General features: G+C 31.1%; 2 protein-coding genes and 1 pseudogene across 3 annotated transcripts; 2 read left to right on the plus strand and 1 right to left on the minus strand.

The window, feature by feature from the left end:
* The first annotated feature begins 2,308 nt into the window (after positions 1-2,308).
* On the plus strand, positions 2,309-9,773 carry LOC101503432 (uncharacterized). 2 transcript variants are annotated; one of them, XM_012717572.2, is made up of 4 exons: positions 2,309-2,540; positions 8,905-9,105; positions 9,192-9,250; positions 9,424-9,773. In XM_012717572.2, exons 1-3 carry the CDS (start codon positions 2,430-2,432, stop codon positions 9,243-9,245), a joined length of 366 nt encoding a protein of 121 aa, XP_012573026.1. In that variant the 5' UTR covers positions 2,309-2,429; the 3' UTR covers positions 9,246-9,250; positions 9,424-9,773. The 2 variants fall into 2 exon arrangements, with proteins under 2 accessions (XP_012573026.1, XP_004506815.1); XM_004506758.2 differs by lacking the exon at positions 9,192-9,250.
* Positions 4,914-6,723, minus strand: LOC140920918 (uncharacterized; annotated as a pseudogene).
* A 2,876-nt stretch (positions 9,774-12,649) lies between the features above and the next one.
* Positions 12,650-13,923, plus strand: LOC101503106 (PRA1 family protein B4-like). The gene has a single exon (NM_001364845.1). The coding sequence runs from the start codon at positions 12,914-12,916 to the stop codon at positions 13,589-13,591; it is 678 nt and encodes a 225-aa protein (NP_001351774.1). The 5' UTR covers positions 12,650-12,913; the 3' UTR covers positions 13,592-13,923.
* Positions 13,924-14,249: the final 326 nt, after the last annotated feature.

A 14,249-nucleotide genomic window follows, 5' to 3' on the forward strand; every position in this document is an offset into this window, starting at 1 on the left:
TTGAAAGACAAACTCAATAAATAATGATCCAAAGATATAGTGAAGAGAGTTGGAGTTTGCTTGAATAGTTTTTTTGACTTGTTACTTGAACAAGTGTTGGTAGATTTGTAAATTGAATTCTTGTCTTCATCTTCCAATTAATCTTCAATTTATAGATGATAAAAGCCTTTGAATATTCAATTTAAAATGAATATATCCATTGGACACACTTCCCAAGTGTCAGATATATTTTAAAGCAATTAAACATGTGTTTATATTGCTGTCAAGAACGTTCTTGACAAACGGATAACGTTCTTGCTTTTGGATCTCATGGAAAACGTGAATGAGTGAGTGAATGAGTTGTCACATGTCAGTTGACACTGTTTTGAGTCAGATTTATGTAGAATATTGTAAGTACAATGTACTTGTGTCTTTGCTCATAACTTATCAATTTGGAGATCAATCTTGAGGTTGTTTTTCTCCTTTGGGCATTCAGCTCGAGTTCTAGACTTCACCATTGATTTGAACAGTTTTGATACTCTTTAATATGTGATTTATACTGTGAAAAATTATATGTTTTAATTATGTCTTTAAAAGAGAATTAATATCATAATATTTTTTTCCGTAAAAACAAGAACATTCTTCGTTTATGTTTTGTAGGAGTGTTACATTATTAAAATTATTAATAAGAGTCAAGACAATATTAAGACCAAATTAGATATTTTAGAATATTTAGCTAGTAAAAATAATATGACAATAATGTTTTTTTAACTCAAATATGGAAATAGTTGGATGAAGGATATTTAAAAAGTGAGAAGATACTTATTTGAAAAATCTATCAATTTATTTTCTAGTATCACTATTTCTAATTTCCTTTTGAAGGTGTATATAAAAAACCGGTTAAATTGTCCTTATAAAGAATAATAAATTGTCATTAAAGTATGTGATATTCAACACTTTAGTGTCTCATTTTTTTAAGGGGTCTCTTTCACTAATTTGGTTAGGGATTAACAAGACCAACTTTCATATGATTAAAATAATGAAATATATTTAAGAGTTAAATTGGCCTTTAAAAAAATTTAAATTTCAAACAATTTAAAGATTAAATAGATGTGTTTTTTTTACTAAAATAAAAATAATATTCATTCATTTAAATTAATAAAATATATTGATCAGAAATAATGCAAATTTAAATTCTATAACATAAAATAATGAATTTCTAAATAAATTCAAAACATCTAGATTAATCGCATGAAAACGACAATATAACTACAAATGTGATAAAATTAAAAAATCTGAAATATCTTTATTATTATATATGTAACTTTAATGACGTCAAATTGAATTTTCAATAAATTAAAGTTAACCTATCAATTTAAACCAAAATAATAATTGCAATAAGACAAAAAAATCAAACAACTTTGTACTAAAATAAAGAGCAACACAAAGTCATTCTTGAACAACAAGATCACAAATAAAACACGAATAATTACTAAATATATAGTAACAACTTATTTAAAAAATACCTTATTTAATAAAATTAACTGATAGCCCATAGTTTGTAGCTGATAGTTGATAGTTAATATTTGTTAACTTAATTGAAATGTTTGATAAAATTAGCAGTTCAATTAATTTAAAATATAAAATGACACAAAAAGAATATTCTTAATTAAAAATCAATTTTATCAATTAATACCTAAAATATTTTAAACATAGTAATTGAAATTTATCTTTTTATTAATTTAAAATTTATCAAAAAGATATATATATATATATATATATATATATATATATATATATATATATATATTATCTATTTTTTATTTTAAATTGTAAATAAATACATAAATTATCTACTTTAAATTTTAATTATTTTAAAATTTAATTATTTATAAATAATTTAAATTTACACTAAATTAATTGTTTATTAATCTGATATATTTTTTTTATTTATTTAACTAGTTTATTTATTTTAAATTATTAACTTTAAAATATAATTGATTAAAGGGTAAAAGAATTTTAGTAAAAATAATAATGGTAGAAATGAAAGAAAAAATGACACTCTCTCTAAAATAAAATTTAAACAAAAATAGTAATAAAAAGATTGATGTATCTTTTTTAAAATTTTATTTATATACATTAATTTTTCAACTATTAAAATTATAAACTCTTAAGCAAATTAAATTAACGTATTTTATAGCTTCTATAAGGTATTTCCTTTATCTTGCAAAATAGAACTAAAATAAAAAGAGAAAATAATACAGAAGGTGATTCTAAAAAGGAAAAGAAAAGCCTTAAAACCATTTGCTAAAAAGTAAAAAAACAGCCTAGAAAACGATGCCGTGTTATTCGCATAAGAGGGTTTGGATTTTCAACCAGTGGTGAGTAAGAAGAGTGTAGCTTGTGACTTTTGTATTGCAGAGAGAGACCATTTCCAAGATAGCAAAACGATGCCGTGCCTCAATCTCTCCACCAACGTCAACCTCGACGGCGTCGACACCTCTTCCATCCTCTCTGAAGCTACCTCCACCGTCGCCACCATCATCGGAAAACCCGAATCCGTACGCTCTCTCTCTCTCTCTCTATCTATATCTGTAAATGCAATTTCTATTTTGTCTGAATGATTTTCTCTCTTGTTTGATTAGAATTTAGAACGGAAAAATATGACTGCAACATGTTTGAAATTTGCTATGGTTTGTATTGATTTGTGAATTTGTAAATTGAGATAAGATGATTATTTGAAGGGGTTTTCAGCTTTGTAACCTAATTAATTAGAACGGTTTGAGAAAAAAAAACTGTGTTATTTGAAATCATTGAATCATTTGAGTTTATTAAAATGTATGATTGGAATGTCAGCTAGTTGGTGTTTCTACAATTCAAGCAAACCTAGTGAATGTTTGGACTATTGCTGGTGAATTTGGCAAAATTTACATTTAGAAGCTTCGACAAACTCGTAGTGTTATCTTGATTTTGTTAAACTCACCCCCTTTACAAACATGCTCCTAGTTTAAGGTGTACCTTATTGTTTAAAAGGTATACTAGTGATCTCTTCCCTTTTATTTATAATTGATTTTATTATTTATAAATGAAAGAATGATGAAGATTTGTATCGCTACTTTATAATCATAATTGTCTTGAATTTTTTAATTATAATTTGTTGGTTTTCCATGAGGGGAATACCAGAGTACTGTTTTTCAAGGGAACCAGCCAGTTGAAACGTACTCAAGATTGAAGGGAAGTTTTGACGTTCTGGTTGGATTTGTTACCCTTTGATTAATTCAAAGGTTTTTAGCTGTGGGGTTGCAGTTAAGTATTGATCTTTGATATTCTGGAAAACTGTACACAATTGCAGCTAATGTGAAGTGGCCTAAAAAATCTCGACATTGCAACTGCAGATACTGTTGCTGTGTCGTAGATTTTCATATAAAACCTTGATTATTAGATCATAATAAGTTGAAGATGGAGATTCAGTCTCTTGCAATTCCAGTTTACCTGCTGTAGAACAATAATGGGTCCAACTCTTATCTGGGTTCTGCTTATAGTGGGTGTTAGAACTTGGACATGATTCCCCTCAAGATACTCTTTAGTCTTCCTTTATGACCTGTCTGCAAAGTGCAAATACATGGTGTTTTGGTCTAATTCATTCTACATTTCCCTGGGTATCTAACTGTTTTAAAGTTCTAAATCTGCATTTGCTGGTGTTGTTAATAGCGGATCGCGGAAAATAGCGGAACACCAAAAATCCGCTATGAGAAATAGCGGAAGCCGCATAACAATAATTATTTATAAAATAAAGCATGTTGCATACAAATAAAAGCTGCATAAATAGAAATTTAAAACTCAAAATCAAAATTCAAAATCTCAATAATTGAATTCAAAACACCTAATAGTGCATATTGCCTGCTGCATACCTGCAGCCTAAATAGAAATCGATAAAGTGACACAAAACTCAAAATCTCAATTCAAAACAACTAATAATTTATGAAGTCCTAACTAGTAGATATTGACAAAGTGACATAAACCTCAAAATCTCAATTCAAAACAACTAAAAATTAATAATTCCTAATTCTAAGTCCTAACTAGTGATAACTAAAAGATCTATTCATTCTCCAACATAATCATTATCCTCATTTTCAGATAGTGAGACATATCCTTCAACTTCTTCTATTGAATTCTCATAATCAATGTCTTCAAATTCTTTTTTTGAGTCTTCCAAGATTGGATCAAGTTCTTCAATTTCAACAACTTGTTGCTTTCTGATAGTTACCACTGGTATCTATGACTAAGCTGAATTGAATCAATGAACAATACCTAACCAGAACCAATATGATTCTGTTAGGAATAGTAACTCTCACTTTATTGAATTGAATGAATATAGAAGATGATACAATAGATCCCTCGATCTTGTCCTGGTTCCTCAACCAGTGGTTACAACTAACTCTCTCATTCTCACTTACTTTCCTTTTATAGAACAAACTCCTAACTGCCTAAGCCAAGCTATTAGACACGTGTTACAATTAGGGCCTATTAGTCACGTGTTACAATTAGGAAGGCTTTATCCAAACCTTCCTTTTCCCCTCTTATATACATTTTTAATAATAGGCTTTGGCCTATTCCTATCACTTTCCCTTTTTGAATTTAGAACGACCAACTTTACTTTTCTTTGTTTTAGATGCAGCGCCAGCAACATTAGGACTAGGGTTTTTTTTTCTCTTTTTAGTTGTTTGCCTAGTATATCTTGTAGGCTCGCCAACTCTTGAAGCATTGTAAACATCTTTCCAATTAAGGGCATCCTCATCATTCTCATCCTTAAAGACTCTTTCATTCCCCACATCAACTTCATCCCTATCCATCATCCCAACCTTCCACTCGGTACACGGGTCATCTATGTCACCAAGTAAAATTGGGTCAATTTCATCCCTGAAGTTGTATCTTTAGAGTAATGCTTGATTATATTTGACATTAACCAAGTTGTGTAGTCTCTTATGCTCTAGCCTATTCCTTTTCTTAGAATGTATCTGCAACATTAAAATTTAATAAGTAACTATACTTGTTGTTGAAACTAAAAATTAGTAAAGTATTACTAACTGTTAATAGAATTGTGTTATTTACTTGCTCAAAAGTGCTCCAGTTGCGTTCACAACCTGATGCACCACTTGTCAAACTCAAGATCTTTATATCCAACTGTTGAAGATTGGGAGTTGACTGTCCATACGTTCGCCACCATTGCGCTAGAATACAAATCCAGATATGTTATGCAATGAATGTCATGTGTAACAAATTTTAAAATTTAGAGGAGTTGAAAAATACATTACTTCTCACCTGGTGAAATTGTATTCCTTTGTGAAATAGCAAAGTTATTTCCAAACATATCACCAGCTTTTATATATTGACAGCTCTGAAAGAATCTGTTTTCTTGCTTCTGCAGTAGGCACCAACTTTTCACTGCATGCATACATCCCATTTGTCACCTCAAATTCATATTCAATAGAAGGGTTGGTGTAAAAGAGTTCTGGGTTTAGAAAGTGGCCAGCTACATGCAATGGGCGATGAAGTTGGCAAGTCCATCTATCATCAATAATTTCAAACACCTCATTATATTTGCTTTCATTCATATTAAAATATTTCATAATAGCCTTTTTAGCCTTCTCTCTAGGGGTGTACACGGGTTGGGTTGAGTCGTTTTTGACCAAATCCAATATCAAAACCGATCAATTTTATTTGGGTTGGGTTGAGCTCTCAACCCATGATTTTTCCATCAAACCCAAACCAAATCAATCCGATTATGAGCGGGTTGGGTTCACGGGTAATAAAAAAAAATTATTTTAAAAAAATGTAATTAAATTAAAGTAGTTGAACATCTAAAAAATAATAAAATATATCGCAACATATCATTTAATATTTAAAATACATCCACAAGCACAACAAAACACTTAAATTAATTAAATTAGCAACAAATTCTCAATCATAATCCAACAACTAAATTTTAACTATACATCAATAGTAAAAAAATAAATAAAAATATATATGCCACGTCAATGGGTTGGGTTCGCAGGTTCATGAGTTCAAAAAGTTAAATCCGATACGCGAACCGAACATATTTGAATTTCAATTAGTTGGTCCGGTCTAACCCAAACTTGAATGGGTTGGGTCAAAATGCGGGTTGGATTGAATTGGGTGACCGGGTTCGCGGGTTTACTTGTACCCATGTACACCTTACTTCTCTCCATTGCCTCGTAAGTATAACCCGTGGCTGGTTTTCTCTCACTATCAACAAGGCGAATCACTCGGACAAGAGGAGCCATCACCTAGAGTGTACACACTATATTATTCCAAAAAGATGGCATCATCACAAGTTTTGTAGCTTATTTCCCTTTGGCTACCTTGGACAGTTTGTTATTTGTCCAATCATCAGATACAAACATCTTTCTCAAATTTGATTTCTCCTTGTGAAGCCTTTCCAATGTGAGGAAGGATGTGGCAAACCAAGTTAATGCATGCCTTACTAATTTCCTTTGGTTGGTGAATTACCTCAATGAATCCAACAAGAACGATTGCCTTTTGAACTGTATTTTTCATAAGCGGGAGCTTTCCAATGCCCTCTAAAATTAGATCGAAGCAGTGAGGGAGCTTTCCAATGTCCTCTAACATTAAGATCGAAGCAGTGAGCTACACAAGGAGTCCAATATAAGTGTGGCCTGTTTTCTTCTAGTAACTTTCCAGCAAGCACATTGTTGCTGCCATTGTCTGTTATAAGTCAACCTTTTCTTGCCCAATCTCATCCACAACTGAGTCAAGCAACTCAAATATTTTCTCTCTAGTCTTCACAATGTTTGACACGTCAATAGATTTCATGAACATTGTCCGTGCTGGATAATTCACCAAGATGTTGATTATGGATCTACCTTTTCTGTTCGTCCATCCATCAGACATAATGGAGCATCCAAATCATCCGCATTGCTTCTGTTGGCCATTTAACAAATCTTCAGTGTGCCAACTCCTTGATAAGTAGAGTTACCCTCATATCATGGTAAGATGGAGGCTTCAAGTGTGCTCGAAAACTTCCAACAGCAGTAAGCCTATCACGAAAGCTTTCCAACGTAACCATATTGAAAGACAAGCTAGCTTGGTACCAAAATCGAGCTATGTATTGATAAAGTCGAGCACTAGCCTCCTTGTCACATGCATCCCTTATGCTTGATTGCCTTAATTTCTCTTTTTTCTTTCTTTGAATTGCAGTCCCGGGTTTCTGAAAAAATAGATCAATAGGGCCCTTTAGCTTTAAAGCAGGTTCTCTAAACCCTTCATCAAGAGCAGCTTCTTCATCACTATCACCGTAGTCATCAAGCAGATCTAGCTTCATCCTTTGATATGCTTCACTATCTTGCTTCTTTTTATTCTTCACGTACTGAATCAATTCATCTCTGACCTCTTTTGGGCATTTAGTACAAGGCTTGCAATTACTCTTCATTCCCATCAAATGTAGTTTCATTCTAGTGATTCCACCCCGAAGTGTCTTGTTACAAAAGTTGCAGATGCAGACATTGGTACTATTTTCATGTAATGGTTGACAGTATTTCCAACCAAGGTCAGCCCTAGCAGCAAAGACTGAAGGATTTGATGGTTCTCCACTTGCCAAACTCTAATAAAAATTGCAAAAAGTATAAATAACAGTATATGTAAGGATGAACAACAAAGGAGAAGAGAACATGAACAACAAAGAGGATTGGAAGAAAACAGAAAATACAAGGTTGAAAAAGTAAACAAAAAACAGAGTTGTTAAAAAAACAGAGTTGAAAAAAAACCCAAAAAAACAAAGTACATAAGAAAAGAAAGAATCAATAAAGAGAAAGAAAAGAGAGAACAGAGGAAGAGAGAAGAAAAACAGAGGAAGAGAAGAAGAGAGAAAAAAAAAACAGAGGAAGAGAAGACGATGGAGGCAGAGCTTTGTGGTAGGTTTAGGTCGTGTGAGAAGTGTAGGTTGTGTGAGGGGTTATATAAAAGCCCATGATCACCGACTCATTCAATTTAATTTTTTAATGTATTTTAATAGTGGGTTTTAGTGTTATTAATAAGAAATAAAACATGAAAAGCAAGTATTCCGCTATTAGTGGTATCACCGCTACGCCGTTTTCCAGGAAACTCGCCGCTACTCATCTTGTAGCAGTTACTCTATTGCGTATCGGATTAAATATATCGGATATGTAACAACACTGCCGGTCTAAGTTGTTCTACATTTCCCTATGTATCTAACTGTGTCATGTTTCCAATATGCATTTGTCGAACTGCTTGTTTGAACAAGTGTAGTCAATGTCAAATGCTTCTGAGGTTTCTCATAAGGGACTACTTTGTGTACTGTATTTCCCCCTTTCTAGTTCAGACAAGGCACTTTGTAGAAATATTTAAAACACTTAACAAGTCAAGGTGTCTAACTTGCTAATAGTGATGGCTTAGCAAGCTAAAAATAATCAGAATATTTAAAACCATGCCAACTCTGATCTTTGGGGCTGGTTTTATAATGACTGTTATCTTTGATTATTTATTTTATTTGGAAAATTGAAGTCAAATGTTTTATACTGTTTGTTATTTTACTAGTGTTTGTGGCTCAGTGCCTTTCCCGACTGCTTTTTGGTGCCTATCTTTTAGGCAATAAACCGATTCGCTTAGCATCTAATGGGTGCCTTTCAAGTTTCATCTTTGACTATACTTTGATTTGAACAAACAATCTTCTTGAGTGAATTTTAAGGATGCTTTAGATTGATGTTCGACCCATGGTGTTATGCGTAAATTTAATTGCTTTTTGTGATTGGCAGTTCATTTTCCCTTTTTATTATATTCTGTGATTTGTCATAATACTTTTGACTTTTGACTTATTTAGAGTGTTTAGTTTAAAGCATTTATGTTTTGGCCTTTGTTGGATTGCAGTATGTGATGATTGTACTGAAAGGATCAGTACCCATATCTTTTGGTGGGACAGAGCAGCCAGCAGCTTATGGAGAATTGGTGTCCATTGGCGGACTTGGCCCTGATGTGAACAAGAAACTTAGTGCTGCAATCGCCGCAATTCTTGAAACCAAGTTGTCTGTGTCCAAGTCACGATTCTTCTTGAAATTCTATGACACCAAGGCAAGTTTATAAATTTCTAAATGGTCCTGAAAAGAAGGGTTGTTACCCTTGGCACATTTCTTATTGCATTCTTCGTTTTTGTTTAGGCCCATCAGAGTCAAGAATATGCACAGTGTTTGCATGCTTTACATCAGCAATAGATCATGTAAATTAATCCTTACTGTTCAAAACTGTTAGTTAGCCCCCTTTTAAGATGCAATTAGCAATTCTATCCATTTCTACTTGACATCAACGCATTTTTTCAATGTCTACTTTTATGCTTAGTAAATAGTTGCTTCTGCTACTTTTGCTGACACTTCTGCTTTGATTGTTTTGCAGGGTTCCAACTTTGGATGGAATGGGTCTACATTCTGAATTCCATGGTAGTTTCGTTATGGCGCCTTGAATGTTGGATGGAAGCTTCATTATGTTTCACTTCTGTTTTTATGTCTATATTTATTTTAGTACTTGGGTTTCTGGTAGTCTGTGAGTCATGCAAATCAATTTCATAAATTGTATGCACAAATGGGGATTATGTGTGTTTATGGTTCTTTTCGACAAACATTAGCAAGCACCATTTAATATGGACATTTGTGTTGATGATGCATTATGTGTTAAACGTGATACCTAGATGAAAATCCTTCTCATGTTGCTTATTATTAATATGATGCCATAGTAGTTCTATGATATATTAATGTTTCGTTTTCGTCATAGTTGTGAATAGTGCACATTTGCGATTTTAAACTATACAGAAAATTACAAATTAGTCATTTTTTTTTACAAATTAATCCTTTAATTTTTTATAATGTCAAATTCATCCTTTATGTTTGTAAGTATTTGTCTTGAAGATCATACTTTCAAATCAGCAAAATTATTGCCTCAATTCAATTTTTTCAATATATTTGTGTGATTTTTAAGCAGTTTTGATTGTAGTAATCTTAAGAACATAAATCTTTAACTAATTTTAGAAAAATAATTAAACAAAAGAGAATTCGAGTAATATATATAGTAAGATTTTTTAAATTAAATGCTAATTTTTTTTAATCCAGATCATGAGATCACTTGAAAATTTATTATGTTGTTCTTTATATGATCAATAATAAAATTTATAGTAAAATTTTAAAAAAACTTAAATACAAATGATTGAAATGAAGTTAAAATTAAAAATTTAAATGATAAAATGAAATTAAAATTAAAAATAATTCAACATCGTAACGTTTATGAATATATATGAATAATTTATTATAAAAAAATTAAAGAATCAATATATATTTTTGTGTAACTTAAATGACAATATAATGTATTTTAACAATTGTATTTTATCTTTAGTTGGACATTGAACAAAAAGTTGTTCAACACTTATTGAATTGCAAAAAATGGATCCCTCATTCCTTATTTTGCGTTGTCCTTCATTTTATTTTTTAAATCAAACTTTTAACAAATATTTTTGTGCTATTTAGTTTTTAGTTTTTCAATTAATCAATCACACCCTTAAAAAACAAGGGAAGAGAAATTTCTTGTTGTATCATTATAGACACAAATATTTTTCTATTATATCCCTTTGAAAATTCATTTAACAAATGGACTAGAGTTTGTATTTCTTTATTAGTTAATTACTTTTAACTTAATTACACTTACCAGCGTGAGAACTCATTTAACAAATGGATTTTGAGTTTGAGTCATGTTAAGAAGTGGTATAACTTATAAGGGTAAAGGAATTACATAGAAGAAAATAATTTTAAAGTTCTAAAAAGTTGAATATGCAATCTTTCAATATAATCTTTATACATTTATTTTCTTAACCAATGTCCTAAAACCATTCATTAGCATTTTTGTTAAGAGTTTATGTGAGCTCAACAATATGTGATAAATTTAATATTCTAAATTAATATGATTGCTATTTTATGATTGATTAGGATTGAGAATGAGTTAGACCACTTTATAAGATTTATAGTCTAGTTTACCACTAACTCAAGTTTAAATTAGACTTTTTTTTTAAAATAGATAAGACTTTTTTCTTTAGCTAAAAATGTAATTAACCTATTTAAATAAATATGAATAGTATTTTTTTTTATTAATATTACTATTATATATTTGATTTTGAACTTTATGTTAAATTATAAAAAATTTAACCTCTTAGTAATTTAATCATATTATATTTACATTAGTTTTTGTCATATATAAATATAATAGTAAAATATAATTGAAATATGTTGTCATTTAAAAATTAAATTATTTAAGATATCATTTTAAGTCTAAAAAAATACTTAATTTGTGTACATATTACTTGTAAGTCTATTTAAAAATATGTCTAACTACTAATTTAAAATTGTTAATATGAAATAGACTTTTAAACACATTTACATGACGTATCAATATTTTATTATAGTCGAACTCCAATTTAAAACAAACCTATGATAGACCACATGTCAGATTTAATCTTTTAACTTTTTTTTTTACATTTCTAACCTAACTCAATATAACATATTCCCTAATTATAGTATAACATATTTGCTGTGATTTATATATATATATAAAAAAAAAACATAAAGGGAGATAAAGAAGTCCGACACCCAATATACACATATTTTCATTTTATAGAGATTTCTATTCCTAAAGTTTGGCAATATTATGTTTTTTTAACAATTCAAAAGACAGTTTTGAAATTTCAAAACAAAAAAACAACTTTTTTATTTTGGTAGATAGAAAAACAACTTTCTACTAATTTCAAAAATGGAAAAACTTACATACAAATCCTTAACTACTATTTATATTTTTCTATACTAGATTAAGAAGTATATACATAAAATATGAAAACAACTATTTTGTGTGTTTGGAAGAACACCAACCATAGTTAAAGAACTACATCTGAATGTAATATGAATATATTTTCCATTTTTCAAAAATATTCCATTCAAAAAATAAAAGTTGTAATATTGTTTTATTCAAACCAACCAACATTTGATGATATAAATTAAGATGTATTGCCAAAAACGACAAAAGATAGCTTAAGATAATTCTTTACCATGATAAAAAAAATTCTTTGGTAAATTTTATTGGTCATTGACTTATTATTTAAATAATACTAGTAAATATTAACTTTATTTTGTTTTACCAAAGAACTTTATATTAGTAAAATTTTTATTGTGATAATTTGTAATTTTTTGTTATAATAATATTATAATATAAATTTATTATTTTATTATAAAAATTAATTTAAATATATCATTAATGTAAAAACTTTATAATATATTATCAATCACAACTACTTAATTGTTATAAATATTCGATTTTTTTATAACTATTCATAAAATTATTTACATAATTAATTATAAGTTATTGTGTAAATATTTTTTAAATTTGAATTTAATTTTTGAAGAATAAAATTTATATAAAATTACTACTTTACAAGTACTTTGGGGGAAGACCATAGTCATTTTTTTTTTTTTGATATAGTAATATTTTATTTTATTGACTAAACTTACACGATAATTCCGCATTTACATCACACACGTTGCCGTAATATAAACGACGTGTGACGAAAAAGAGCCAATTGCATTCGTACCTCACATACCTGTAAATGCCACTGCGTTTTTTCGTCGGTGGTGGATTCGACACCTTAACCATTAAGCAATAAATACCACTCTCTTTCCATTCACCTTCTTTTCTCTTTCTTTCCCATCCTCACAAACTTAAACCCCATTTCCTTCGAATTCACAAACAAATTTTTTCACATAATTACAACAACCCTCACCTCTCAATTTCTCTCTCTAAACTCTCAAACAAATCACTTTCTCTCTCTAAACGGTTACAACAAACAAACACAACAATGTCCTCCTCCGCACCACCCGTTCTCCCCGTCGCTAACGTTCCTCCTCCACCAACCACCACTGGATCCACCGTCTCTGGTTCCGGATCCGATGCTCCCGCAAACTCCCCCGCCGTCCGTGTCCTAATCAACAACCTCTCTGAATCTCTCCGTCACGGCCTCGCTCAGCGCCGTCCTTGGGCCGAGCTTGCTGATCGTTCCGCCTTCACAAAGCCGGAATCGTTCTCTGAAGCAACCCTGCGCGTCCGCAAGAATTTCTCATACTTTCGTATCAATTACTACGCCATCGTTGCGGTGATTCTCGCGGTTTCTCTCCTCACCAATCCGTTCTCTCTCATTCTCCTCATCGGACTCTTCGCTTCGTGGACGTTTCTCTACCTCTTCCGTCCTTCAGATCGTCCTCTCGTTATCCTCGGTCGCACATTCACCGATTTCGAAACCCTAGCTCTTCTCTCTGGTACCACTGTCTTCGTTGTTTTCCTCACCAGCGTCGGTTCTGTTCTCGTCTCGGCTTTAATGCTCGGCGTCGCCGTCGTTTGCCTCCACGGTGCATTCCGTGCTCCTGAGGATCTCTTCCTTGATGAACAGGATAGCTCTCAGACCACCGGATTCCTCTCCTTCCTTCGCGCTCCTGCTGCTAGTGTCGGCTCCGTTCCTTCCGTCACCGGACGCGTTTGAGCGTCTTGAAGATATCTTCGATCTGGTAATGGTAACGGTTTCTTTCGTCTGATCGGTTGAATTTTGGTATTGAAGCGAAACAATGGTGAAAAAAAATAATTCCTCTTTTTTTTTTGTTTTTGTTTTATAATTTCTTGATCTGTATTAACAAATTCGATTTATATACATAGGTGAACATGAATCTTGTTATTTTGATTTTCTTTTATACAGGATTTGGTTATGTTGTTGATGGATCTATCATTTTCTCTGTAATCGATTTATTCATTATGTAATTTTAGTAGCTCTATTATGGTTTATTATGAATCAATAGCAAGATAACTTGGATTTTTATATTTTTTGCCGGTTGAAATTCATAGTTGTTCCACGTTGTTTATAACCATTATTATTTGCATTTGATGTTGATTAGATTAGATCTCATTACTTCTGGTGTGAATAAAGAATAGAATCAGGGTTTAATATTTTTCCCTTTTTACTAGACTACTGTACATTGGATTTCCCGCTATCACACATTTGTGAATCTAGACTCTTCGATGAAGATCAGACGCGTACTCTGACTTTTATTTTCAAGCCAATCTGATGGAATGTGGATTGCCCGGTTCAATTTGATTGAGTCAGCATAGGAACGGTCTGATCTTTATTCATCGGGGATGATCCCTTG

Source organism: Cicer arietinum, chromosome 6 (genome assembly GCF_000331145.2).
Source record: "Cicer arietinum cultivar CDC Frontier isolate Library 1 chromosome 6, Cicar.CDCFrontier_v2.0, whole genome shotgun sequence".
Lineage (NCBI taxonomy): Eukaryota > Viridiplantae > Streptophyta > Magnoliopsida > Fabales > Fabaceae > Cicer > Cicer arietinum.

Excerpts from the sequence above, each read along its gene's own strand:
- LOC101503106 (NM_001364845.1), top strand. The coding sequence starts at position 12,914 with ATGTCCTCCTCCGCACCACCCGTTCTCCCCGTCGCTAACGTTCCTCCT.
- LOC101503432 (XM_012717572.2), top strand. The coding sequence starts at position 2,430 with ATGCCGTGCCTCAATCTCTCCACCAACGTCAACCTCGACGGCGTCGAC. Across the intron at positions 2,541-8,904 it reads TCATCGGAAAACCCGAATCC|TATGTGATGATTGTACTGAA; the intron begins GTACGCTCTCTC and ends GTTGGATTGCAG. Across the intron at positions 9,106-9,191 it reads TGAAATTCTATGACACCAAG|GCCCATCAGAGTCAAGAATA; the intron begins GCAAGTTTATAA and ends GTTTTTGTTTAG.